This window comes from Cucurbita pepo, chromosome 3, assembly GCF_057944985.1.
Source record: "Cucurbita pepo subsp. pepo isolate OVF chromosome 3, ASM5794498v1, whole genome shotgun sequence".
Classification (NCBI taxonomy): Eukaryota; Viridiplantae; Streptophyta; class Magnoliopsida; order Cucurbitales; family Cucurbitaceae; genus Cucurbita; species Cucurbita pepo.
In genome coordinates this window covers 15208710-15236513 of record NC_141800.1, presented here as the reverse complement: position 1 = coordinate 15236513, position 27804 = coordinate 15208710, and the positions used below count along the sequence as shown (strand labels likewise).

The window sequence follows — 27804 nt, the reverse complement described above, 5'->3', positions numbered from 1 at the left end:
GCCGTTCGTATAGTTAATACCGTTCTTCTTTATTTGGCATCGAGAATCCCTCAAATTTAGGGTACCTAGTATCACAAACATAATATAGCAATTCCGTGCATTTTATAATACAACAGTAACAATTCTTAAATTTTGTGTGCCTTGTGAAAGGCCCAACCCATTAGGTTGTGATATCAAATCTTCGAGCACTCTCGAATCTGCTATTAAGGGGAATCAAATCTGCTATAAAAGGGAACCATTGGTATCCATTAGAAATCACCGGTAAGTAAAATGGTTACTAAAATGGTTACGATTATTAAAAATGATTTATTTATTTTTTACTAACTTAGTTAATTAACTATATATTATATAATAATAATGTAATTAATCAGTAATTTTTGTAAATAATTAATCATAAGAAATGAATGAAATAAATATTTTAATAAATTAATAAATTAAATAATTAAACCATCGCCATTTCCATCGAACTAACCGGGCCGGGTTCGGGCGCCAGATGGACCATTCTAACAGCAGAACCTGGTCCTAGGGTTTTAGAGCGTTTGCATTCTCTCCGGGGTTTAGAGAGAGAAAAAACTACTCTCTCTGTCTCTGACCGCTACACGATTCTCACAAATCCACGTTCCGACACTTCATCCCTTCAACAAATCTCCATTTGCAGTGCCTTTTCCGATCGTTCCATCGCCATTCCTTCACTAGCTTGTTGCTTGGTTCTTTCCCATTTCATTTAGGTGATCATATACAATGGCGGGCCTTGCTCCTCCGACCACTGCAACTGCTGCGGCTGCGGCTACGGCCTTACCCGTTCCTCCCAAGAAGACAGAGGATGAGAAAGTTGATTACTTGGATCTCCCTTGTCCTATCCCCTACGAGGAGATTCACCGTGAAGCTTTCAGTAATTCTCTTTTTCTTATCCCCCTTTAGCTATACTTCGACGATAAGTTGATTGCTCTAGTTACTCGATCGGGGATATATGAGTTCACTTGATTTTCTTGAAAAATGTAGATTTCTTGAGTTGTGTAATGCTCGTACCGATGGTGGGATTTAGAAATTATAGCATTCCACGTATATGGGCTTCGTAGTTTTTTAGTGGAAACAAGGAAATTGCAAACAGGAGTTTTGGTTTTTAAACTGTTGCATTGTGGGGCTGAGTTATTTTATATATTTGATTTGCCTTGGTAGTGTCGTTAAAGCCGGAACTATTTGAAGGGATGCGATTTGATTTCACCAAAGGACTCAATCAAAAGTTTTCCCTCAGCCACAGGTAGTTCTTTGGTGATGAGTTTCTTCTGTCTTTTTTCCTTTTGTCTTTTCTTCTGGGTCATATAGTGAATTGCTTAGTTTATCACTATGCGTTATCAACCATTGATGACTGATCAGTGTGTCCATGGGACCAATTGAGATTCCTTCCCAATCTACGGAAACCATCAAAATCCCTACTGCCACTTACGAGTTTGGTGCCAACTATATAGACCCGAAGGTACCCGATTTACTGAATGTGCGTTGTTTCGTTGTCATATTGAACTACAATGTGATGGCACTGGCAACTGATATGTAGTTGATGCTTTTTGGGAGGATACTCACTGATGGAAGGCTGAATGCGAGAGTGAAGTGCGATTTATCTGACAATCTCACTTTAAAAGGCAATGCACAGGTGATATGGTTTCTTCTATCATGTAGTTATCGTGTGCTGTCATACTTCATTTTCCTTCAATTTCATTTGCTGATATCATATATATATATTTTTTTTCAGCTGACAAATGAGCCACATATGTCGCATGGCATGGTCAACTTCGATTATAAGGTTATCAAGTGTGGGAAGATCTACAATCTTGCACAATTTTATTACATCATGTTGTGATATTTTGATATGAATATGATTTATATGCTATAGTTACTACTCTTGAGTTATGCCCATCAAAGTGTCTCATTTTTCCTCATCAAGTATGTTTATGGCTGAACACTGAGCTAAGAACAATATCTTTGAAAATAACCTATTGCCCTTACTTTGTGTCCTAGTTGGGCTTCTTCCGTTTGAAGGCCTTCTTTTCTTCCAAAAATTCTACAAATATATTTACACCCTAATATTTTGATAATATCAGCTATTATTTTATGATGTTTAATTCTGTTGTTAAGGTCTCCATCGAGACTTGGATATATGTTCTTAAACCTTAACCAAAGCCAATTTAGTTCAGGCTCTTTTGCTAAAGAACGTTTAACATGAAATAGAATCTATCAGTGTGAGAGCCAGGTTCCTCAACTCTCAATGGCTGTACTGAATCTTTTGGAATTGAACTAGTGGTCTCTGGTTCATGACTCCTTGAGACTGTCTACCTTAATATTAAATCCCCTACGTTTTCTAGCTCCCAAGTGCGGGAGAACTACGTAGGAGTTCTAACATCAAAATTGGTTTTTTTAGGGGTGGGGGTGGGGACTATGGTTTTATGGTTTTGAAAATGCTACGATTTCTCTTACGTTCAAGTTAGATATTTATATTGTAATCATTTGACTTCCATTATGAGTGAATGTTCTCATAATAATTTTTTCCTTTTACTGATAAATAGTTGTTTTTTTTAATAAAAAATATTAATACATTTGTTTTTGTTATATATTTGAATCAGGGCAGAGACTTCAGATCCCAGTTTCAATTAGGCAATGGTGCCTTATTTGGAGCAAGTTACATTCAGGTACAAAACAGAATGGTTTATATTATTATGTTATCCTGTCCTTTTATGGTTGCTCAAATATTCTTGATTGCATTGACAAGTTTTGGAGTTTGGTTTGCGTTGGGAGAATTTTTGAAACACTTGCGTAAAATTTTGTTAAATTGGAGATTTAACTCATTTTATAGTTTCTCTTTTGGAGTTTTGTTACTCGGTATGCATTTATTTTGACATCTAGATTACCTTTTCCTTGTCATACTTTTTTCCTCCCTTTTTGTCAGGGAATGTACTCGATAAGGAATCATATCCTTTTCCACCTGGTGCAAATCCTATTTTATACAATTACAATTTCACACTTGCTCACCATAATACACATATAGGTGTTGGAGTCCTCTGTATTTATGATTTGATTTTGTTTTATTGACAATTCACCTCTCTTCTTAAGAGCCAACACATCCCACTACTGTTCTTCTTGCACTCTGCTGCTAAAATTCATGATCCTCTTGTTTACTTTGTTTCTATTTCATCGTAACTATACATTTCTTTTCTATTCAAAAGAGAGAAAGCAGGTATCATTTTGCACAAAATGCCTTGTCGTTGTGGACTGCGTCCCCAACCCCCAGATTTTCATGTTCTACTGTCCTCGATAGGAATAGAGGTGGAGATAGAGTGATAGTCTAGACATTCTTGCATATAGGATGGCTTTGACAATTTGAACAACTATCAGTAGCTTTGTTCATATTTTGACTCTTCCCAACTGTGGGACACAAAGAGACTTTGCTGATCATAATTCTGTTTTGCAGAGTGTATCACCCCATCTATCATTGGGTGGTGAAGTATTTTGGGCTGGTCAGCATAGAAAATCTGGTATTGGTTATGCTGCTAGATACAACACAGATAAGATGGTATAGTAACTTTTATCATTCGTCGACTTTTTCTTCAATTTTCTATATTTCATTACCACGTACAATGCAAGCAAAGTTTTTAGCTTGGCTTCAAATAGCTAAATTATTTAGAAGTTAACTGAGCCTTTTAAGTTCATGATATTTTAATGTATTTGTTGAGGTTTAATGAATTTCTTGTTTTAATTAGTTAACGTTAATTTAATAAAAGTTCTTAATGAATATAAATGTCAAATATATATTTATGTTAAGTTTTTTTATGATATACACTCCATGCACTTGAATTCCTGAACTTGTCTGGAAAGAACTTCTTAATATGAGACTGGCGTAAATAGTACAACATTTTGATCCCACTTTATATGTCATAGGTCTGATTCATAAGATAACATTAGAATTACTTAGTTGATTATAATTTCATTAAAAAAACATTAGAATAACTTAGATAAAAATAAATGAATATTTACTTATAATCAACTAACTAAAATTTACTTATAAAAATCAACCCCCATCCAAAGGGATGGTGCCGGAGATGAGAGTTCGGTCCGTTGGATATTTTCTCCTAGGTTTTGAGTGCAAAGCTCTGGTTGGAGAACTTAGAATTTAAAATGTCTTGTTATCTAAAGAGATTAGCAAGGGTAGGCAATGCACATGTTGCAAGGTGTGATGCCTCTTTCAATACCTCTATTATTTTGTTAAAAAAAAAGGAAGAGCGCCAACCTGAGCATAGCTAAATTGATTGAGACCTGTATCCTTGGTCCAAAGGCTAGAGAGGATCTAATGTCCTCCCTCACATGTCATTGAACTATAAAAAAATAAAAATAGAAGGAAAGAGTAAACATAAGGACTAGTATTTTTGAAATACAATGGAAGTGCAATTTCAATTGCTTAACAACAAACAACATTTGAATTAGAACGACACTACTAAAAAATAATTTTGTAAGAACTAAAAATATGCCTTAAAGCTTTTAACCATAAAATGATAATTTAGCTTACAATTAATAGTAAATTAGCAAATAAAGAATGAAATGTAACTGATCCTTTTTAATAAGAGTGCAAGATATCCAAAAATCATCCTCCACTATTCTCTCGTTAAATATTATTGAAGATCTTGGATTACTTTGTGCCACTGTAATAGTATCCAGACATTTAATCTAGTTTTTTCTTCAAAAAATTTTGTATTTCTTGATTTTCGACTAGCTTTTTGGATTTTTTTTTTTTAAATGTAAATGTAACTGCTGATTCTAAGAAGGATACATATTTGACTTGGATGACCCTTAGTCTGGTTCACTTTTCCAATCTGCAGGTTGCCACTGGACAAGTTGCCAGCACGGGTATGGTAGCTCTAAGTTACGTTCAAAAAGTGTCTGAGAAGGTAAGTAAATTGTGTCAGGACATTTCTGCTGACTAGAAACAACAAACATTCATAAGTAACAGGATATTATTAACCCATAGAAATGGGCAAAGTAACCTCCTAGAAAGCCAGAAAAGATTAGGATGTAAAAAGAGTTAGAACCGTCAAACATTATAATTTATTTTTCATAATAGCTTATATATTGTTATTCTTATTTTAGGTTTCTTTGGCAACTGATTTCACGTATAACTACATGTCAAGAGATGTAATATCCAGTCTTGGCTACGACTACATTCTTCGACAGGTAGCTTTTGTTTTATGAATGCTTTATAATATGGAATATATGTTATCCACAATTCATTTCCTATACTACTGTTTAATTCATGAAGGAGAAAATGATTGGAGGGGATTGAAGTATTTTGTGTTGGTAATCATTAGGCTTATTTACACTTTGCATGATGATAAAGTATTATTGTGAGAATGATAAAATGGTTGAAGATATGTAAAGCTAATCCAGAAGAGAATTAAAATAGTGAATGTGGTAAAAAATTTGCAGTGAAATTAAAAATCTTTCTGAGTTATTTGGTGATGCTACTTGCTAGAAGAACTGATTTTTGGCAAAAAACCGTAATATCATTCACCAATCTTGCTGCTGACCCTTGCTGCTCAAGAATATGATTTTGAGTAGGCTCGGAAAATGGAGGAACCTTTGTCTAATCGATAGGGGTCATTTTACACTAAGTAATGCAGTTCTATCAACTGTTCAGAGAAAATATGAGAACTTTCTTTTGGGAAGGAAATGAAAGGAAGACGGAATTTTTTTGCATTTGATTGGTTGGCATACTGTTTCCGAAACTTTGAACTGGGGTGACGGCTGGGAATCAGAACCCGAAGGAAAAAGAATAAAGCTCTTTCAATCAAAATGGGTGTACATACTTCCAAGAGAGGTAAACGAGACGTAGCATAAGGTAATGGTAAGCAATTATGGGATAAATGAGGGTAATATACACAAAATGTTTGAAGTGTAGGTCGTGCAGACGTCCTTGGTGGTGTATTTCAATTTTTTCTTAAGAAAGGAAACACACTTGTTATTATATACTTGAAGGTTAGCATTGAGTAGCGGAACAAAAAAGCCTCGGAAATCTCAAACCACAGATACAAACAAGACCGTCACTAATCAAACCGAACCAACTTGTGAATAGAATGATAACAATAAGAGTCTAATAAGAAATTTTTTTAGTAAGAGAACACCATGAAGTGAATGAAACTTAGCCAACTTGAAGACTTCTCCACAATCCCTTACCTTCCCGTTGAAGATTGGTCCTTTTCTTTTCATTCAAATTCTCCAATCAAATGTAAGGTGGATCTTTAGCTGAAATCTCTGGCCTCATTCCTATAGACTAGTCTGGAGGGTTTATGTTGAATACTGAATTGTTCCCTTTTGCTGCGTTTTATTTACTCTCTATGCCATAGTGTTATATAATCAATGTGTCAATTTTTAGTTTCAACTGGTGATTAGTAATAAGCATTTGGTTAATTCCACCAAACAATTATATTGATAACTTCTGATCTGGCTAACAGAACATCGAATAGTTCTTGTTTGATAGACATTCATATCACTGAAGATGTGTATTATTATGGCTGTGGCAGTGCCGTCTTAGAGGGAAGATTGATTCCAATGGTTGTGTAGCTGCTTTCCTTGAAGAGCGGCTAAATATGGGGGTTAATTTCATCCTTTCAGCAGAGGTACTAAGTTATATAGTTTTCTTTCCATTACTTTAACAAGACTGCAGGAGTTTCTTCAAGTAGCTAAAAGTTGTGCTTGTTTTTGGGGCTTTCTATTCATAAAAATGGTTCTTGTCTCAACCACCTTAGCTTGGTCTAATGGTCAATAATAATAAGGCTTAGACTGAATGAGTTCGAGCCATGGTTATAAGGGTCGTATAAATAACAAAGGATTTAGAAGGAAGGAGTTCCAGCCATGGTAATTAGAGTCATGTAAATACGTTTCTAGCCATATTTGCCACCTATCTAGAATTTATGATTTAATATCCTATGAGTTTCTTTGTTATTGTGTTAAGAGTCGGACAATCGTCTTGTGAGTATAATTGAGGTGCGTGCAAGCTGACTCAAACACTCAAAGAGAGTAGTTAGCAAAAGGATTTACCAACTTCCAATTTGACTTGAACTTCGAAAACGTTCTTTAGAAGTAGAAAAAAAAGAAAAGATCCTCGAGAAAACAAGTTTATTTTGGAAAAATCGGGCACGTTTTAAACTCTTCTCGTTCACTTGGCTGAATCTGAATCTGAATGTTGTGTAATGCAGATTGATCACAGGAAGAAAGACTACAAATTTGGATTTGGTTTGACAGTAGGAGAGTAGATTGGGAAGGGGGGGAGTAGTAGGGTGGTTGTGGTAGAAGAAGAAACATAGTGGAGTTCTTTCCTTGCGTTGAATTCTCAGTTTCCTTAGTTAATTAATTATTCAGCACATTATTTTTAGCACAATCTGTGTCCCCCATTCCTAAATTTTCTTCATCAATTAATTTTATTTCCCACCTGTGGACTGAGACTAAGAGATGAGCAATTTAATGCCAATTTTGAAAATTTACTCATCTTTTGATATTTTTATTTATTATGAACTTTTGAAGAGTTTTATCATTACAAATCAAATGTAATGGTTATAATTAGTATATTTGTTGTATCATTTTGTCGATCGTTTTTTTTTTTCTTACGCTCAAATTAATATATTTATTATTGTCTGTTCATAAGGTTCTACACGATTTGATTATGATATTTCTTTGTCCATTCTTTTTAATTTGAAGTTTTTTTTTATGTTATTTCGTTGTTGAGAAAAAAAATAGAGTATTGATACGAAAAAAAAAGGGTATTTTATGAGTTTTCAATTGTTTATATGTCAATTTCTTATAAAATAAGGAGATTAAGAAAACATCGATGAATCGAGGAGAAAAAGAGAAATGAAAAAAATATTAGGACTGTATAATAATCTTGGTTACACGGATCATTTGATAGCTAGAGTCATTGATACCATTTGGCACCATCGCATTTTTGATGGCAGCAGACTTGCGATTGTGCGGCACTCACTTTCCAACGACAAGTAAGCTAAGCCAATTCGTTCTTGCGCCTACGGCCAAGCGACGTATGCTCGAGCCTCTGGCCTCGGTTTTAAGAGAATGTTTTAGAAAACGAGGGCAGAGCGAGATTTTTGAAAGAGACGTTATATAAGCAAGCAAGAGAGAAATAACAACGGCTCATATTATATAACTTTGGGTAGGGAAGATCATTTGGGTAGGGAAGATCATTTGATAGCCAGAGTCATTCTTTGATAAATGATCTTTATCATCAATCGAATCACTCGGGGAAGATCATTTGATAGCCAGAGTCATTCTTTGATAAATGATCTTTATCATCAATCGAATCACTCGGGATTCTATTTTATCATCAAATTTATCATCAAATATATTTCTTTTTACTTGTATGATTTAGATGTCTCGCAACTCGAAAATGATGATTTTTTTAATTTTATTTGTTTTAAGAATATCAATTAAATTTTAATAAATTTACGCATATGTTTGAAATAAAGAATTAAAACTATTTTTGTAAAAAAAAAAAAAAAAAACAAACAATTTTTTTAAAAAAATAAGTTTACAGATATTAATAAAATATATATTTAAACAGAAATTCAATGTTAATTCTTTAATTAAATTTTATTGAATGATTTTAAGTGTCGGTGCGGCATTTCAATGGGTCCCCTCTCCAGCCTGGAAATTCTTACGATCAATTTTCAATCGGACGGTCCACATTCTCCACTCTCTCTGTAACTTCTTCCAGAGCTCAAATGGCTTCAATCAATGGCGTCTACGAGCTGAAAGAGACGCCCGATCTAACCCCTCCTTTTAACGATTCTTCATTTTTCTTCTCATTCTCCTCCCCTTCCTTCTTCTTCTTCTTCTTCTTTTACATCAGCACACGCAAGTTTAAGGCAACATCCTCCTCAGATCTGCCCAATCGCCGCCATTTGAGGTAAGAAGAAAGCTCATTCTCTTCTCATGGAAATCTGCTTGAAATTCATGTTTATTCTCTCTGGTTTTGCAGTGGGAGAGGTGATAATGGCTTGGAATCGCTCGCTTCTGGTGATACTGGCGCTGATTGTAATGGCGTCGGTTGTGAGTGGGGATGAGCCCCCGATTAAGCCGAAGGTTAAGACTGTGAGGGGGAAGAGGCTTTGTGATAGAGGCTGGGAGTGCACTTGGTCCACTTATTGTTGCAATTTGACCATTACCGACTACTTTGAGACCTATCAATTCGAGAATCTCTTCGCTAAGCGTAATTCGCCGGTGGCCCATGCCGTCGGTTTCTGGGACTTCCATTCCTTCATTCTCGCCGCCGCCCAGTTCGAGCCGCTCGGATTTGGAACCACTGGAGATAAGAAGATGCAGATGAGAGAGATTGCTGCTTTCTTGGGCCATGTCGGCTCAAGGACCTCTTGTAAGTGAAAAACACTTTTCTTGAGAAGTTTCTTTACTGATTGACTGTGGATTGTGAGTGAAATGCTGGTGGTTGTAGGTGGTGATGGAGTGGTCACAGGAGGGCCGCTTGCTTGGGGACTCTGTTTCAACAGGGAGATGAGTCCAAGCCAGGACTATTGCAATGACTACTTCAAGCTCACTTATCCTTGTGCTCCTGGTGCTCAATATTATGGCCGTGGTGCTATCCCCATTTTCTGGTTTGAAGCTTTCTATCCCCATTTCTTTTGTCGAGTAAAATGGGTTTTAACATTGATTTACAGCTGTGTTCCTTGTTCCATAAATTGACACTTGCAGGTCTCTAATCTAACAGATCATGCTGAAAAAATGCTTAATGCCTTCTTGTATTGTACGTTTAGATTAAGAGCTAATCTGATAAGTTCTTGGATAAAGAAGTATGCACGTTTAGATTAACATTGATTTAGATTAAGTTCTTGGATAAGTTCTTAGATTAAAAGCTAATCTGATAAGTTCTTGGATAAAGAAGTATGCACGTTTAGATTAACATTGATTTAGATTAAGTTCTTGGATAAGTTCTTAGATTAAGAGCTAATCTGATAAATTCTTGTTTAGAATCTTTGCTTGCTGGCATCTTTATCTGGAATTTGATGTATCATCGATGTAGAGTGTTCGACGAACGTTTATCAGAGTTCTCATTGTTGTTTGTCGTCCTAGGAATTACAATTATGGCAAGATTGGCGACGCGTTGAAGCTCGATCTGTTGAACCATCCTGAATATGTTGAGCAGAATGCAACCATTGCATTCCAAACTGCAATGTGGATGTGGATGAACCCAGTGAAGAAGTCACAGCCTTCACCCCATGATGTCTTTGTTGGCAATTGGAAGCCCACCAAGAACGACACCTTGTCCAAAAGGGTTCCTGGTTTTGGTGCAACTATGAATATTCTCTATGGCGATTCCGTCTGTGGGCAGGGCGATATTGACTCGATGAACAACATTATTTCTCATTACCAATACTACCTTGATCTGATGGGTCTTAGTCGTGATGAGTCCGGAGTTCACGATTCACTTACATGTGCCGAGCAGGCTGCGTTTAATCCAACTTACGTCGCCCCAGCTACATCGTCTTGAGATTCATCCATCTCAATGGTTTGTAAGCATTCAGAATCACCATTAGCCCAAGTAAGAACCAAGACATCCTTATACAATTATTTAAAGTGTGCAGTAAATTAGATGAACAACCAGTATGTTTGGATTGAATAATTCGTATTGTTTTCTCTCTTTTTGTCATATTTATACTCCTAGAATTCCTGTGTTTCTGAGATGTCAATGAATTTGTTGGTATGTAATATATCTATATTGCTGTGAAACAATTTGGTTTCTTGGTCGAAATGTGCGTTGCCGACACTGTCTCCTCTTTGTTTGATCTGTCTTGTCCTTTCAATTTTCAATTCATACTGTTTTATGCTGTTTGGTTGTTGTGGGGTTTGGCTCAAGCCCGCTGTCGGCAGCCGGCATGAGTTAAAATTTTAGTCAACTTGGTTTAGAAAGGAGTACTGAAAACATAATGCCAATGACATTAGAGTTCTACCTAACATGCAACTTGAAATTTTAATTCCGAACGGACGGAGACCGGAGGTGAAACATGTTTGAAAGTGATTTTAACTATGTTTGACAATGGTTTATAAGTGATGTTCAAAGTAGTAAGAAAGAGCGAAATAATGTTTTTTAAGTTTGAACTTAAACCGCTCTCAAGGATGTCAGCATTGAAGTGTTTTCTATTTCTTATTAAGATTATGATGAGTCTATTTCTAGCATTATATCCATAATTAGCGGTGCATTCATTATAGTTGGAATTTCCAGCTTCATATCAATTGTGTTACTACTATATTGCGTTGAATCATATTTGTGAGTTAGCCGAGGAAACCTGAACCTCATTACGAATACTTTTTTCTTGACGGGTGAAAGTACTCTCGAAAGCCTTCTTGTTGATAGTCTTGTTTATCGATCATGATCTTTAATTGTGATTTTACTTTTATATGAATTCATACACTTTTATTAAATATTAAATACATAATTTAGTGATTTCATAATCTTCTTAAAGATTTAATAAATGGGAAAAAAATAGTAGTAAAATGATTATTTTAAAATTTTCGGGCGCTATAGCTCAAATAGGTTCGTTAATTAAGCATATACATCGACGAACAACCTATAAATTGTTTAATTGGTTAAGATATAATCACTTCAATCAAAAAGTTATATTTAAATCTTCCACCGTATATATTGTTGAATTAAAAATAAAACGCACTTGCCCTAATGAAAGTTCACGATACATTTAGTATTGAGATCAAGTTGAAAACGACCAACTTAGTGACACATCAAAGGCTCATATAATCACCCTATCTTACGTATTATCTTCCATAAATCGTAACGTTCATAGATGGGACATCTTAGTATGACAATGTCCTTTAGTCCCTGAGTTCTAGGGCAAAAGTTCCAAAAGATCTACTTCAAGAACAAATAAAATTTAAAACCCGACAAGTTTTTTTTTCGTTTCTCGTTTCTTTTTGGAGGTGAATGGATTGAACAATGTGAATGCCAAAAACCATTCTTCTTCCTATGATGTCCATAAAAGACAAAATCTAATCGTCTAAGTCCATAAGTCTACCACTGATAGATATTATCTACTTTGGCCTACTACGTATCGTTGTTAGCTTTACGATTTTAAAACACGCCTGCTGGAGAGAAGTTTCCACACCCTTATAAGGAATGTTTTGTTCCCCTATCCCATCCATCCCTTGAGAATCCAGTATTCTCTGGAGCGCATTTTAAAATCATAAAGCTAACGATAATACGTAACAAGCCAAAGCGAACAATATTTGCTAACGGTGGCCTCGGGTCGTTACACAAAGATCATCCCTCGAAGAAAATGAGTAAATGAGGAAGAAAACAAAACTAAGACTAATGAAAATAAGATACAAATCGTTTGAATGCTGTACAAAACATGACATACATTGAGATTTACAAGCAATGAACACCATGGGCAATATACTCCATTTTTTGTGACACTGAACTGACGTCTAAATGCTGAAGAACATATCACAATGAATTCTAAACTAACAAGTTCTTCATCCATCCAGCAACTATACCATCATCATTGAGTATAAAAGTTTACCCAAATACTATCTATGATTCTGCTGTTCTATGCTTTCCATCTCCTTCACATTGTCTACTATATGTTGGATCTTTCTCGACAGGTTATCGTTATGCTCGTCGATGTATTCGAATATTACTTCTAGATGCCTTTTATATGTCGCCGATCGCTTTTTCTCAATTGCAAGCTGCTGAGACAGTTCGCGTATCTTATCGTGTTCGTTCTGCAATGCAAGGATGGCAAAAGTTGAGTGAGTAATACAATGAATGCACTGTTATAAGCCATTTACCATTAGTATATAACACTAAGAAGTGTAAAACTTCAAGAGACTATGAGAACCAGAGTCATATAATTGAGCTCTCTAATAGCACCATCAACATAGTGCTTCGTGTCAGTCAAGGAAAGAATGAATTGTTTTATGATTTAAAACCTCTAATGTTTGAAAGATGGTATTTGTTACGGTCCAAGCCTACCGCTAGTAGATATTGTCTGACTTGGCCCGTTACGATATGCTGTTAGTCTCACGGTTTTAAAATGCGTTTGTTAGGGAGAGGTTTTCACACTTTTATAAGGAATGCTTCATTCCCCTCTCCAACCGATGTGGGATCTCACAATTTACCCCCCTTAGGGGCTCCTCGCTGGCACACCGCCTAGTGTCTTTGTAACAGCCAAAATCCACCGCTAGCAGATATTGTCCGATTTGGCCCATTACGTATCGTGTCAGTCTCACGGTTTTAAAACGCGTCTATTAGGGAGAGGTTCCACACTCTTATAAGAAATGCTTCGTTTCCCTCTCCAACTGATGAGGAATCTCACAATCCACCCCCCTTGGAGGCCAGCGTCCTCGCTGGCAACACCGCCCGATGTCTGGCTCTGATGCCATTTGTAACAGCTAAAGCCCACTGCTAGCAACCATTGTCCGATTTGACTTGTTACATATCGCCATCAGCCTCACGGTTTTAAAACGCGTCTATTAGTGAGAGGTTTCCACACTCTTATAAGGAATATTTCGTTCCCTCTCCAACCGATGTGTGATCTCATAATCCACCCCCCTTGAGGGCCCAATGTTCTCACTGGCACACCGCTCGGTGTCTGGCTCTAATACCATTTGTAACAGTCCAAGCTCACTGTTAGTAAATATTGTTTGATTTGGCCCATTACGTATCACCATCAGCCTCACGGTTCAAAACGCGTCTTTTAGAGACATGTTTCTACACTCTTACAAAGAATGCTTCGTTCTCCTCTCCAATCAATATGGAATCTCACAGTACTTATAAAAGAAGCCAAAAGTGCCATCACGAGCTTAGCTCAGCAGTTCCGAATGCCTCCACCTCACATAAGATGTAACATACTTACAAGTTAAAAGCTGAAGAGAGGAACGAAGCATTCCTTATAAGAGTATGGAAACCTCTCCCTAGCAGACTCGTTTTAAAACTGTGAGACTGACGACGATACGTAACGGGCCAAAACAGATAATATCTACTAACAGTGGGCTTGGGATGGAGGGAGGGAGTGAGGGCCGCCTCCCAAAGAAAACTACTGAAGCACCGCCCTTCAAATCTCGAAGGATTAACAAAGATTCTCGGTGTCTCCTTGAGACATGGATCGTGAGCACTAGCTTACTAAATCGTCTACGAACAAGACACCGACAACCGTTCCTCGATTTCCCTTCATCTCCCACCATTTCCCCAGAGTAATATATACAAACAGATGATTAACAATTGAACCAGACCCCAAATAAAGCAACAAAGATAAACAAAATTCTGGTTTCAAAGAGAATCTCATTTTGTCAGAACATGTGTTAGTGCATCAGGATTTGAACATTGGTGTATGGAAGAAGAACTTACAGGATATTGATCATATATGCAATCTCTTCGACCTTTCCCAGGTGACAAAGGATGAGTATGCTCCTTCACAAATTTAGTGACAACCCATTTGCCAGAGTTCACTTTTCTCACCAAAATCATTGCCCTGCAACCTACCCTCGTCTCGGCCCTCTGCCTCACGATCTTTTCCCGCTTGTCAGGCATCCTGAACCCCTCTTTGTTGCAGACTAGTGCTCGACCAATAGCCGTCCCATCACGTCTCGATCGTGAAAGCTTGCTAACACGAATTACGAACCCCACACGTGTAGCATAAGCATTGTAAAATGCATGAGCTGCTGCCTCATTTTCAAATTCCTGACCAACATAGGGCTCATCTGCTTGAACTACTGGCAATCCAGGAACTGAATCCAAAATGGCATTCCTTCCAGATGAATCTTGTATTATTTTCTCGTCTCGGTCCTCATCGAATATCCTTTCTATAGAACTTACACCTGTTTCGTTTTCATCGAGAGGTTTACTATCCACCAGAGTCGAATTTCCCACCACTTCACTATCACCATCAACCCCAAATTCCACTGCAATCAACAACCAAACCGTTTTCAGAAAAAACGCCATAACCGAGATGAAAATAAAAGAATAAATGAAGATCAATCATGCAGAAAAGAAAAATTAGCAAAAGAAGATGTATACGTTAGAAATCACAGCTCTCCACAATGATATGATATTGTCCACTTTGAGCATAAGCTCTCATGGTTTTGTATTTGGTATTTCTTACTTATAAATTCATGATCATTTCCTTAATTAGTCAATGTGGGACTCCTTCCCAACAATCCTCCCTTCGAACAAAGTACACCATAGAGCCTCTCCTGAGACTTATGGAGCCCTCAAATAGCCTCCCTTTAATTGAGGCTCGACTCCTTTCTCTAGAGTTCTCGAACAAAGTACACCCTTTGTTCGATATTTGAGTCACTTTTGACTACACTTTCAAGGGGCCCAACTTCTTTGTTCGACATTTGAGGATTCTATTGACATGACTAAGTTAAGAGCATAGCTTTAATACCATGTTAGGAATCGCAGCTCTCCACAATGGTATGATATAGTCTACTTTGAGCATAAGCTCTTAGAGCCTTGCTTTTGGTTTCCCCGAAAGGTCTCATACCAACTTATAAACCCATGATCATTTCCTTAATTAGTCAATGTGAGACTCTCTCCCAACAATCCTACCCTCGAGCAAAGTACACCATAGAGCCTCCCCTGAGGCCTATGGAGCCCTCAAACAACCTCCCTTTAATTGAGGCTCGACTCCTTTCACTGGAGTTCTCGAACAAAGTACACCCTTTGTTCGATACTTGAGTCACTTTTGACTACACTTTCGAAGGTCCCAATTTCTTTGTTCAACATTTGAGGATTCTATTGACATGACCAAGTTAAGAGCATAGCTCTAATACCATGTTAGGAATCACAACTCTCCACAATGGTATGATATTGTCCCCTTTGAGCATAAACTCTCATGGCTTTACTTTTGGTTTCCCCTTAAGGCCTCGTACCAATGGAGATGTATTCCTTACTTATAAACCCATGATCATTTCCTTAATTAGCCAATGTAGGGCTCCCTCCCAACAATCCTCAACAATCCTCCTCTCGAACAAAGTACACCATAGAGCCTCCCCTGAGGCCTATGGAGCCCTCAAACAGCCTCCCTTTACTTAAAGCTCGACTCCTTCCTCTGGAGCCCTCGAACAAAGTACGATACTTGAGTCATTTTGACTACACTTTCAAGGGTCCCAACTACATTGTTCGCATTTAAGGATTCTATTGACATAACTAAGTTAAAAGCATAACTCTAACACCATGTTAGAAATCACAACTCTCCACAATGGTATGATATTGTCCACTTTGAGCATAAACACTCATGACTTCGCTTTTACTTTCCCCAAAAGCTCTCGTACCAATAGAGATGTATTCCTTACTTATAAACCCATTATCATTCCCTTAATTAGCCAACCGTGGACTCCCTCACAACAATCCTCAACAATATACAAACATAGGTAGGCATGCCACAAGTTAATGCTGTAACTGAGACAGTATGGGGCCTATGCAAACATTTAAATCAAGAAAACGCTCTACTTAGTTGATTAATGAGCTTACCCCTTCAAAAAACGCCACCAAACTGTAAATACTTTAAAACTTCAATACGATCTTCATAAACAAAAGTAACTCAAGAAGGGAAAGCAACAGAACCCAAAGTCACCATACTCAAAAGCTATTCATACAATTAAAATTCTCAGACATCCATAAAACAAATGTTCATCTCATTCAATTCTAATCCACGTTTTTCAGCAGAAAGACAAAACTACAGACATATTCATCCCTAACTTTTTTCTTACCAATCTCCCAAAAAAAGAAGCATAAAAGGGCATCAAATTTCACGATTACCCACCAAAAACACTCACTCCCACAACCCATAAACCATCGAAGAAAAAGGACCCAAAATCAAAGCCGCGAGGATAATATCAAGTGCAAATACATGAACTCCGTGGAGTTTAGAACCTGAAATTCCAAATCAATTAATCGCTAAAGATTTGAGAACAGAAACTTACTGAAAAATTCAGGAGGGTATTTGATCGAAGTGGCAGAGAGGGAGAGGGAGAGAGAGAGAGAGAGGCAGAGAGGGATTCGAAACGGGGAGAGAGGGGGGGAGAGACGGTGGTGGCGGTGGTCGGGTTCAGGATGTAAAGATGGGGGTTCGGGTTTGAACGACGTGTCGTAAAGGGATTGGGTTTATTTCAAATCAAAAAGTCAACGTTCAATATTGAACCTATCAAATAGTGACACGTAATTCGCTTTGGTAGACCTCTTACGTTGAGGTACTGTTTGGGTTTCAACTGGTCTAGTTTCGTTTGGGCCGCGGTTCGGTCCATTGTCATCTTGCTCGAAGCACCTTTCTTCTATACACCTAACCAACTCCCTTTCCATATATAATTATATTTTTTAAAATTTATTATTATTTATTATTATATAGGGATTTTTGTATTTATTTAATTAATATGAGACGTTCGCGAGCGAGGCAGAGAGGGGACGGGGAAGCCTTCCCTACCTCCTATTTCATTCCATATCCTCGCGAAATTTCTCATTTATTTTTGTGAAGATCGGGGTGGGAGTTCTCTGCCTTCCTACCATAAAAGTTAAAATTATTTACTCTTCCATTGATCTTAATGACCACTAGGTTAATTCACACCGCTAGTAGATATTGTCTGCTTTGACCCGTTATGTATTGATGCGAGCCTCACAATTTTTAAAGCACAGGGAAACTTTTCCACACTCTTGTAGTGAATGTTTTGTTTCTCTCTCTAACTGATTTGAGATCTCATAATCCACCCTCTTAGAGACCTAGAGCCTCGTTGGCACACCGAGTCCACCCTCTTAGAGACCTAGAGCCTCGTTGGCACACCATTCGGTGCCCAGCTCGGATACCATTTTGTAACAGTACAAACCCACCGCTAGCAGATATTGTTTGGTTTGGCTTGTTATATATCATCGTTAGTCTCATAATTTTTAGAACCTGTCTTGTAGGGAAAAGTTTTCATATGCTTAGAAGGAAGGCTTCATTCTCCTTTCCAGCCAATGTGAGATCTTGCAATCTACTTCTTTGGGGACCTGGCGTCCTCATTGACACACCATCTAGTGTCTGATTCTGATATAATTTGAAAGAAATAATATTAATAATGGTAATTTATTATAATAAAAAAAATGGAAACTTTAATATAATTAATATATTTTAGAGTTAAAATTGAATAATTATTAGAAAGTTCCCCAAAGTAGAGAGCCCAAGCCCAAGTCTCACTCTTACCAGATACCCGATCCAACTTCACCTTCAGATTCAGACTCTAAAATTTCTTCGCTCTTTCACCGTCGTTTCGCTCGCTTTCTTCTCCCTCAAGCGAAGCTTTCGCCGGAACCTTTCCGACCCCTTCCTCCGTCTCCACAGCGAAGCCCTCGCCGCCCTGTCTCACACCTTCCTTTGTTGCATTTTCACCCAGTAGATCTTCCGGTCGGTCGTGTTTCTTCAGAAGTTCGCCTTTTGTTTTTTCTTTATTTGCTTTATCAGATTGGTTATTATTATGATCATTTTTTCTGAATCTGGAATGTACGGGATGTTTCGTTTCGCTGAATTACGGGAATTGTTACTTGCTTCTTGTGATATGAACCATTTCTTTTGCCTTGGTTTATATTCTTATTGAAATTGAGATCTTATTCTAGTGCTGCGTCAGCTTCTTATTACTCTAGGATCAATAAAATTCGTTCCTCGTGAATTCGAAGTTTTTGTGTTGAAATTGAGTTTTGTGGCGTGATTTGGGATCAGATTCGGTTCTGGAAATGGTTAATGTTGGCGTTTTTTTAATTTTTTATTTTAGTTTTAGCATTTAGAAGAGCTTAAATTAGTCATGGGAACTCTTTGGGATTTGAAAAAGTTGAAGGAAAGTTTCACGTGGGGGATTTTCCTTGCAAATGTTATAAGCAAATCATCCCCTTTGAGCACCGATTTCTAACTTCGTGATCAAGTTGAGGCTTTGCTATGACGGTGCTTGCAGTTTTATATTCTATACAACACCAATATGCTAAAAAAGTATCACACGTTCGCCAGTATTTTTTCAGAATTTTTATCATGTTATTGTGCTTTTCCGTTTTTCTAATTGCTGGTCTATACTTGCCACGTTTGATTTCATCATCTTTAATTTACAACGATTGATATCTTGCCATTTCTATTAAGAATGTTGTTTGATTTCTTGCAAATTGCTATAACCTATAGCCTGTAGCCTGTCGGTGAAAATATTTTGGCATGTGGGCTTCATCCCTCATTTTCTCAATGCTGAAATGACATTGAATTGTAAGGAAAGTTAAAATGAAACATCTTATGTGATTCAAGTATCATACTCTGTAGTTGAAAAAGGATGTGCAATTCCTCGTGAGGAGTTTTTTTGTTCGTTTACCTTTTCATTCTTTTCCATATGCAGAAATGTATAATAATGTGGAAGCCCAATCTGTAGCTCCAAAACCTCCATCAAGCTCTCAGCCAAATCCATTCGGAAATGCATTTTATGGTGCCGGATCTGGACTAATCCGAGGTGGATTGGGTGCATATGGAGAGAAAATATTTGGGTCAAGCTCAGAGTATGTTCAAAGCAATGTGAGTACTATTTCCTCCGTTAATTTATCACCATCCAAGATTTATAGTTCAGAAAATATTATAGATTTCCATGAATATACAAAATCACAACTTGATGTAAGTGGTTAGTGTTCTTTCTTTGTTTTTGTATTCAGAAAATTTTCATGACAATTTTATCCTTTCACAAGAAACTTTTTACCGCCTCTTCTAACATTTGCTTTTATCATCAAGCACCCACTCTTTCACTCCTTTTTCTCCATGAACCCAAAAGAGTTGCTTCAACTAAATTCCACCATACAACTCTTCTGTTCTTGAAATTATGGCCTCGTAGCAAGCATCTAGCCAGGTTATCCATTGCATCTCTTTGAAAAATCGAAGCTAGGTTGAAGCATTATAATTATCTCTTCTCTTCTTTCAAAGTTGTTTTCTGGACTTGGATTGAGAAAGGGAAAAAGAAAAGCTAAGACATTGTGGCTTAATGTGCTGAAAGCTTTCATGTAGGGAGTTTGGTTTTTAAAAGACAAAAGGATGTTCAAAGTGTTTGAGTTGGTAAGAGGTTCTAGATATAGTTAAATTTCATGCCTAGTTGGTGTGCTTTTTTCAACTCTTGCTATCATACTTCCTTTTTTAATTAACTCAAATTGAGGTTGTTTTCAGCAATACCAATAGGAAGAGGATGGAAAAGATCATTAACTTTTCCCCCAATCATTGAATATTTTTTTTTACAAAAGAAAAGAAGAAGAAGAAAGATGAAACTGTTATCCTTATCTCTTTTCAGGATGATGCAATTGACTCTCTCTTCCTTCTTCTAATGATAGGGCGCTTTGAAATTCTTAAGCACGTGCCTAGGCATTTTATTTCACTTTTTGTCTCAGATCAGATGATTTAAGGCATTTAGCCTTTTCTTAATTATTTTTTCCATTTTTAATTATTATTTTTGCTATGGATAGATAAGTAGGTACTTTTCTGATCCCCAATACTACTTCCAAGTGAACGACCAGTATGTTAGGAATAAATTGAAGGTTGTCCTATTTCCATTTCTACACAGGGTATGTACTGATCTTTTAATTTCTCCCTTGTTAATTTTTGTAGTCCCTACTTTCTCCTTCTTACTCCTTAATTATCGTATTGCTTTTGTTTCAGGGCCATTGGACAAGAATAACTGATCCAATTGGAGGCAGACTATCGTATAAGCCACCAATTTATGATATCAATGCACCAGACTTGTACATTCCACTCATGGCTTTCGGAACTTATGTTGTTCTTGCAGGCTTCTCACTTGGTCTTCAAGGAAAGTGAGTGCAAATAACTTTTTAGTTGTACTGTTATTATAATTTTTTCTTTTTTAAAAAATGAGAACCATAAGTTCATATTGCAAATGAAAATATTTACAATGGACAAAAAAGAAACATAAAACAAAAGATGGAAAAAAAAATTCACTGTTAAGGATATTGGAAAATGATAAAAGTACAAAATCCTTTTGTCATAAGCACCCAAAGGGAAGTGTCAAACTATAAAAGTGGTTTATCTTTAGCCAGATGTTCCACAAAATAGCCTCCCCCATTAGTCTCCCTTGTTATAAAGGTTAGTCCAAACCTCTCATGTGTTTGAGCCAAACACAAAATACCACTCCCAAATTGAGACAGTGACATTATTACTCCTCAACACATGGTTCCATCTCTCAAAAGTACATTCACGCAAAATACACCATGGCTGGTCCAGTAGCATCAAGGAAGACCTCTAAATGAAATTGATAGTGTTAATTCTCTCATTCCAAACAGCTAGATAAACAATTTAGCTTTCTTGGGATTGGAACTTGAGATTATGCAAACAGGTCTTTTTGGCTAAGTGGTTGTGGTGGGTCTTCATAGAGCCTAATGCACTGTGGTACAAGGTAATTGTGAGTAGGTATGACCTGCATCCTTTTGGGTGGATGACCTTGTTGGGTTTATGTTGGACCCGAATAAAGATTGTGTCTCTATGGTGGAGGAGGTGCTTGAATTATCCATTTCAGAAAAAGAGTAAAATGCTGTAGCATGATAGTTTCTTTGCTGTTCTGTGGGAGATTTGGTCTGAAAAGAACAATAAAATATTTAGTGAGATGGAGTGATCATTTGAAGAGGTTTGGGAGGTTGCTAGGTTTAATGGCCCCTTATGGGCATTCACGACATTTTCGTTGAATTGGAGCCATATTTTGTAGTTAGGGTTCAGACTTTTTATTTTATTTTATTTCCTCTCTCTCGTATGCCCTTGTATCTTCTTTTATTTCTTTCAATGAAAGTTTGATTTCTTACTCAATTTTTTGAAACTTTCTTGGGACTGAAATCTTCTGCAATGAAGAAAACTATTTGGAAGGGAGAAACTAGCCAAGAAGGAAAAAGAGAAACCAAAAGAGCTTGAGGGATTAGGATTCCGTAGACAAACATCCCTAGATGCACTATAAAACTAAGATCCCAATAATAAAGAGATCAGGGAAGAAACATTAGAAGCTTCGCCTTTGGAAGTGTGATCAAAACTCTTAACAAAAAGAGGGATCCTAAACAGGGAAATGAAGTAAATTGGAATCTCACTCGAAATGAATTGGAGGAGGTTAACGTACCTCCCTTAACGGAAAACACCCTATTTCAATGGGAAAGCTGTTTTGGATCTTTTCCGCAATAGGATTCCAGGCCAAGCTATTGGGATTCTGTCTTGTGAATCTTTGTGATCTTTGGGCATGGATAGATATAATGTTTTCTTAACCTTTTATAATACATGCAATATTTTATAAGAAACAAAGAGAACTCGGTCAAAAGGACAACAAAACAACCTAGGGGAACCAAAGGGGGATTAGGCATCCCTTTTCCCGAAGGAAGGATTACAAAAGGACCTTCCAATCTAAGACGATGGAGTAAATGAGTAATTATAAAAATAAAAAAAAACCTATGCTATGCTGAGCACTCTACTCAGAGGCAGTATGCTGTAGAAATTCACAGAAGAAGAAGAATAAGGCTTCTTATTGTAGAAAACTCCAGAATTCCTTTCCTGCCAAAGAAGTCGAAGGATATTTCTGGCTGTATTCATCCATCGAACTCTTGCTTTGTCTTTAAAAAGCTTCCCAGAAAGACTTCAGGCAGACACATCCACCAACTTTGGTTTACACCCCTACCAACCAAAGAGATCTTCAAAGAAATCCCACACTTGATGCAGAGTTTCCTTACTTCTGAAAAACATAGAACGAACCTTGGGGGAGATGCATAATCTAGGAAACCTTCTCTGAACCATATCCAAGGTGTTGATACTGCTAAGAGAAGTAGTTCACAAGAAATCAACTCATTTTGGAATTTTACCGTCCCAAATCTGGTTACACAGGCCTTCCTCCAGCGCACTTCTTTTCCTTGGAGAGCTTCCAAAGCAGATTTAACTGAGAACAAACCTGAGCTTTCCAGTTTCCAGAATAAGAAATCCTCCCTTTGCGAAAGAGTTACTTTCTCCAGAACCACAGAAAGGTTGGACCATTATACTCGACAATTCATTTTCTTGGAGAAGAAATGCTTCTTCAGAAAAAGGTAGTCAAAAGTAGTTAATTTTTCTTGACAGTCAATTTTCCATTAGGCATGCGTATTTGTTTTCAATCTAAACGAACTACTGCAAAGTAAGTGCATTTGCCAATGTTTGCTAATTCTAAGCACGAAGTATGGAATGCCAAGTTTTGTTCATTCCAATGATACCTTCCTTTCCCTTTTTGCCTAAGCTGGAGCAATATCTAAAAGTCCTAGAATAGGAGGCCAAATATGCAATAAAGTTAATGGACTCACAATCTTTCTTTCAAGGAACAGATGCTATATTTAGAACAACCTTCTTCGATTCGAATAAGTTGCTTATTGGGCAGGGTTGGTTGGTGAGGGGGATTGCCTTGGGTAACTTATCCTGTAGTTTCCACTTTCACATCAGCGATTATTTACGAATTCGGTACTAATTGTGGCTGATTATATTGGTGATGTGCCACGTCTGGTCCTAACGTTTTCCCTCATTTGAGATGTTTTATCTGTATATATAAGAATAGCATTGTTTGTTGAGTAACCAAACCAAATATTGAAATATTTCAACTTTTATATTTGAATTTTGACAAACAATTCTCATTATTTCTTGATGTTTGATACTTTGAGATATGACATCTTTGATGAAACATCATTTTTATTCTTGCATGAACAGTAGATTAGGTTTTCTCTCCTCTTTGGCAGTTACTAACTTGAGCTGGTCAAGTAGTGTGAATACTTTTCTGGTAGGCTTGTGACTTTTTTTCACACTTTCGAACTTTGATCTGAACATCTTTGCCAGAAATCCTTCTACATCATATCTCAACTTCAACTACGTATTCACCAAGAATCAAGGTGATTATTAACTCTTATCATTTTCCTAAAATGATTGTAGGTTTACTCCAGAAGCTTTGAGTTGGTTGTTCATCAAAGGATTGCTCGGTTGGTTTATGCAAGTCATGCTGCTTAAAGTAACACTCTTGTCACTGGGAAGTGGGGAGGCACCATTACTCGATATTGTCGCATATGCTGGATATGCGTTTACCGGATTGTGTCTGGCTGCCATCGGAAGAATATCGTTGAAATACTCTTACTATTTTCTGATGCCATGGACGGCCTTATGCATGGGAATATTCTTGGTGAAAACTATGAAGAGAGTGCTATTTGCAGAGGTAAGGAGCTATGATTCAAGCAGGCATCACTATCTCTTGCTCTTCATTGCTTTGGCTCAGTTCCCACTCTTCACTTGGCTTGGCAATGTTAGTGTCAATTGGCTTATATAAGTGCAATGTTTCTGTATTTTTTTTTTTTTTTTTAATATTAGAAACATGTCCTTAGCAATTCTTAGATGTAAGCAAACCTTGTGAGAAACGATTGACAAAGAAAGAACTGCTCCAGTCTTCTAGTCTTTACCATTGTAAATTTTCTTTTTTGGTATTGGTTTCTTCTGCTGTTCATTAGAGTTTCATTATTGTTTCTACCCCTGAAGAATTATGTGCTGATGATAAACAAGTGTCATGGCTTCTTGCTGGGTGCTTTGATATTAACATCCCCTTAGCTTCATAAAATCAACTAGGTATCCATGTGCTCGTTGTGACATATCAAATGACTTGTTACTTGAACCGTTAATATCCTTAGTACAACAACACTATATAACTGATTACGTGTTTTAGTCATTAAATCCTTAAATACGTTCGAGTTATCCATTTCTTGGACATTAGTGGGCATCTCATTCGAGTTATCCATTTCTTGGACATTAGTGGGCATCTCATTCTCAATGTTTTTTTTTTTTTTCTTTTCATCATCTACATATGCACAGACAATTTAGATTTCTAGATCGTTTAAAATATTCAGTGTCTTGTTGTTTTCATTAATTTTATCGAACTCTGTTACATAATCTATCATCGTGTGCTCAAATCCCTTAAATAAGTTGACTAGATCTCCATGATATGCTTCTTAGCTATAAAAAGTAGATATTTCGATGTCGTTCTACCTCGTCTAATGATTCCCACATTGCACTTATACATTTTTTTTTGCATGGGCATCTTATTTTTGTCATTTCTACGTGTTGAGCCACTCCTATATAATCTATTGAAGAAGTTTGCTATTTCGACGATATTTCGCTTATCGAGAAAAATATCATCAAAAGAGAATAACTTTTCTTTTGTACTGATATATAAAGACGTGTATGAACAAACATGAGAACAATGATGACCAAATAAATTTATTAGCTTTTTATGACTCTCCTTTTTCGAACAACTACTTATAATTAGTCATCATAAATCATTGTTCATTCTTAACCTCATGATAACAAATATCATAAACATTAATCAAAGAATAAAGATGATAATAAAATGTTTAAAATTATAAAAGTTAACCTCATGATAACAAATATCATAAACATTAATCAAAGAATAAAGATGATAATAAAATGTTTTAAATTATAAAAGGTAGATTAAACTAAATTAAAGCACAATGATTAAAGTTGCTACAATTAATTGTTTTGTTAATCATGTGGCTTTAACTTTCCCACGCAAGTTGTACTTTGTGGCCCTTTATTTTTTCCAACTGCTTAGCTAAAAATCAACTAAAAATCTTTTTCAATGAAAAATATATTTTAAACCTAATGCTACAAAGAACCCTAACACTACATCTTTACGTGTATAGACAATTCGGATGAACGTGAGATTTCACTTAAAGAAGGGTCAAACTTGATACGAGCCTCCCAATAAATAATGGAATCTTCCAACGTGGATTCACGTAGAATATTGTATTGTAATGTAACAAAAAAAAATCGTCATTAGAAGCACAATTTCTGTCGAGGGAAAATTGGAGTCTCGAGCAATTTCAACTATCAGATTCGTTAATATTCCTAGTATAATACATGCTTCATAAATCATGAATAATTGATGTATAATATTTTTTAGAGATCGAAAATTCAAATTTTAATTCTTCAACATCAATTATACACAAATATCGAACCGACTTTGATTAGATTAAATGATAATAAAAATTTAAAAAAAGTATAAAAATAAATTAAAATTATTATCATATATAATATTTTATTTTTTAACTTTTCCAAGTGATCTACTTTGATGGGATCTGATTCTAAATAAAAATCAGAAGCCATCTTTTCTTTTCCCATTTTAAATAAAATTAAAATGTGATAAATAAGATTTATTTATTTATTTATTTATAATAAAGAGGTTCTAAAGGGTTAGGCAGCAGCCTTACGCTAGGGTCCAACGTTGTATTATTTTGACATAAAGTTGGAATAATTAAATTAAATAATTGTTTCCACTTTTTAAATAGAAAAAATGAAGGAATATTTTTAATTTCTTTAGGGCAAAAAAAAAAAAAAAAAAAAAGAGAGTTGGAACCCTAATTTCCAATGCTTTTTGGGGTTTGTTTATGTTGGGGAATTGGGGCACAAAAGTTTAGATTAGATATTCTTTCAAGTAAAATTTGTTAAGAGATTGGATGAATGATGGCTTCAAATGGCCCATAAAAAATTGTGTTTTTAGATGTGAAGAATGTGATTTTTCTTTTGTTGTTTAATGTTGCGAGATCTCACGTCGGTTGGAGAGGAGAACGAAACATTTCTTATAAGAGTGTGAAAATCTCTCTCTAGTAGACGTGTTTTAGAACTGGGAGGCTGACGACGATACGTAATGGGCCAAAACGGATAATATTTGTTAGCGTGGGATTGGACTGTTACAAAATGGTATTAGACATAGACACTAGACGGTGTATCAGCCAGAACGTTAGACCCCCAAGGGGTGGATTGTAAGATCCAACATTAGTAACATTTTTTATAAGGGTGTGGAAACCTCTCCCTAGTAGTCGTGTTTTGAAATCGTGAGGTCGACGACGATACGTAACGAGCTAAAATGGACAATATCTGTTAGCGGTGGGATTGAACTGTTACAAAATGATATCAGAGACAGGCACTGGGGGGGGGTGTCAACGAGGATGTTAGACCCCCAAGGGAGTGAACTGTGAGATCCCACATCAATTGAAGCGAGTAACGAAACATTTCTTATAAGGGTGTGGAAACATATCCCTAGTAGATGTGTGAAAACTTCTCCCTAGTACATGCATTTGAAAATTGTGAGGTTGACGACGATACGTAACAGACCAAAGCGAACAATATCTGTTAGCGGTGAGATTGAGTTGTTACAAAATGGTATAAGAGATAGACACTGGGCGGTGTGTCAGCAAGGACGCTAGATCCCCAAAGGGGCAAACTGTGAGATCCAACATTAGTTGAAGAGAGTAACGAAACATTTCTTATAAGGGTGTGGAAACCTCTCCCTAGTAGACTCATTTTAAAATCGTGAGTCTAACAGCGATACGTAATGGGCAAAAACAGACGATATCTGTTAACAGTGGGATTGAATTGTTACAAAATTATATCAGAGACATATACTAGGTGGTGTGCCAACGAGGACGCTAAACCCTCAAGGGGAGTGAAAGGGGAACAAAACATTCCTTAAATGTGGAAATCTCTCTCTAATAGACACGTTTTAAAATCGTGAGGCTAATGACGATACATAACGGGAAAAAGCAGACAATATCTACTAACAGTGGGTTTTGAATGTTACAGAAATCCTCACAAATAAATACACATTCTTTTACACGTTTTGTACTCACTCATATGCTTCTTAGACCATAAAAAATGTTCGAAAAACACTAACGAGCTTTGATATCCCATACAA

At 36.6% G+C, this 27804-nt stretch overlaps 4 protein-coding genes across 4 annotated transcripts; 3 read left to right on the top strand and 1 right to left on the bottom strand.

Annotated features, from left to right (window-relative positions):
* The first annotated feature begins 519 nt into the window (after positions 1-519).
* LOC111790039 (mitochondrial import receptor subunit TOM40-1) lies at positions 520-7527 on the top strand. The gene is made up of 11 exons (XM_023670815.2): positions 520-892; positions 1180-1261; positions 1378-1477; positions 1556-1651; positions 1751-1801; positions 2619-2684; positions 3464-3565; positions 4866-4934; positions 5134-5217; positions 6564-6659; positions 7239-7527. Exons 1-11 carry the CDS (start codon positions 742-744, stop codon positions 7293-7295), a joined length of 954 nt encoding a protein of 317 aa, XP_023526583.1. The 5' UTR covers positions 520-741; the 3' UTR covers positions 7296-7527.
* Positions 7528-8788: 1261 nt separating this feature from the next.
* Positions 8789-10813, top strand: LOC111790038 (chitinase-like protein 1). The gene is made up of 4 exons (XM_023670814.2): positions 8789-8956; positions 9029-9421; positions 9500-9659; positions 10135-10813. Exons 2-4 carry the CDS (start codon positions 9043-9045, stop codon positions 10550-10552), a joined length of 957 nt encoding a protein of 318 aa, XP_023526582.1. The 5' UTR covers positions 8789-8956; positions 9029-9042; the 3' UTR covers positions 10553-10813.
* A 1546-nt stretch (positions 10814-12359) lies between these two features.
* Positions 12360-17145, bottom strand: LOC111790278 (uncharacterized). The gene is made up of 3 exons (XM_087121906.1): positions 17002-17145; positions 14423-14976; positions 12360-12798 (listed from the first exon to the last, which is right to left on the bottom strand). Coding segments are annotated over exons 1-3 (750 nt in total). The 5' UTR covers positions 17003-17145; the 3' UTR covers positions 12360-12603.
* Positions 17146-18239: 1094 nt separating this feature from the next.
* On the top strand, positions 18240-24543 carry LOC111791745 (uncharacterized). The gene is made up of 5 exons (XM_023673214.2): positions 18240-18452; positions 19417-19589; positions 20519-20617; positions 20712-20863; positions 23982-24543. Exons 2-5 carry the CDS (start codon positions 19419-19421, stop codon positions 24367-24369), a joined length of 810 nt encoding a protein of 269 aa, XP_023528982.1. The 5' UTR covers positions 18240-18452; positions 19417-19418; the 3' UTR covers positions 24370-24543.
* Positions 24544-27804: the final 3261 nt, after the last annotated feature.

Coding starts and splice junctions, on each gene's coding strand:
- LOC111790278 (XM_087121906.1), bottom strand. Junction 12,799..14,422: donor GCATATATGATCAATATCCT/GTAAGTTCTTCT, acceptor CTTGCATTGCAG/AACGAACACGATAAGATACG.
- LOC111790038 (XM_023670814.2), top strand. CDS start 9,043: ATGGCTTGGAATCGCTCGCTTCTGGTGATACTGGCGCTGATTGTAATG. Junction 9,422..9,499: donor TGTCGGCTCAAGGACCTCTT/GTAAGTGAAAAA, acceptor TGGTGGTTGTAG/GTGGTGATGGAGTGGTCACA. Junction 9,660..10,134: donor GGTGCTATCCCCATTTTCTG/GTTTGAAGCTTT, acceptor TTGTCGTCCTAG/GAATTACAATTATGGCAAGA.
- LOC111791745 (XM_023673214.2), top strand. CDS start 19,419: ATGTATAATAATGTGGAAGCCCAATCTGTAGCTCCAAAACCTCCATCA. Junction 19,590..20,518: donor CAGAGTATGTTCAAAGCAAT/GTGAGTACTATT, acceptor TGCTATGGATAG/ATAAGTAGGTACTTTTCTGA. Junction 20,618..20,711: donor TATTTCCATTTCTACACAGG/GTATGTACTGAT, acceptor CTTTTGTTTCAG/GGCCATTGGACAAGAATAAC.
- LOC111790039 (XM_023670815.2), top strand. CDS start 742: ATGGCGGGCCTTGCTCCTCCGACCACTGCAACTGCTGCGGCTGCGGCT. Junction 1,262..1,377: donor AAGTTTTCCCTCAGCCACAG/GTAGTTCTTTGG, acceptor ATGACTGATCAG/TGTGTCCATGGGACCAATTG. Junction 2,685..3,463: donor TTGGAGCAAGTTACATTCAG/GTACAAAACAGA, acceptor TCTGTTTTGCAG/AGTGTATCACCCCATCTATC.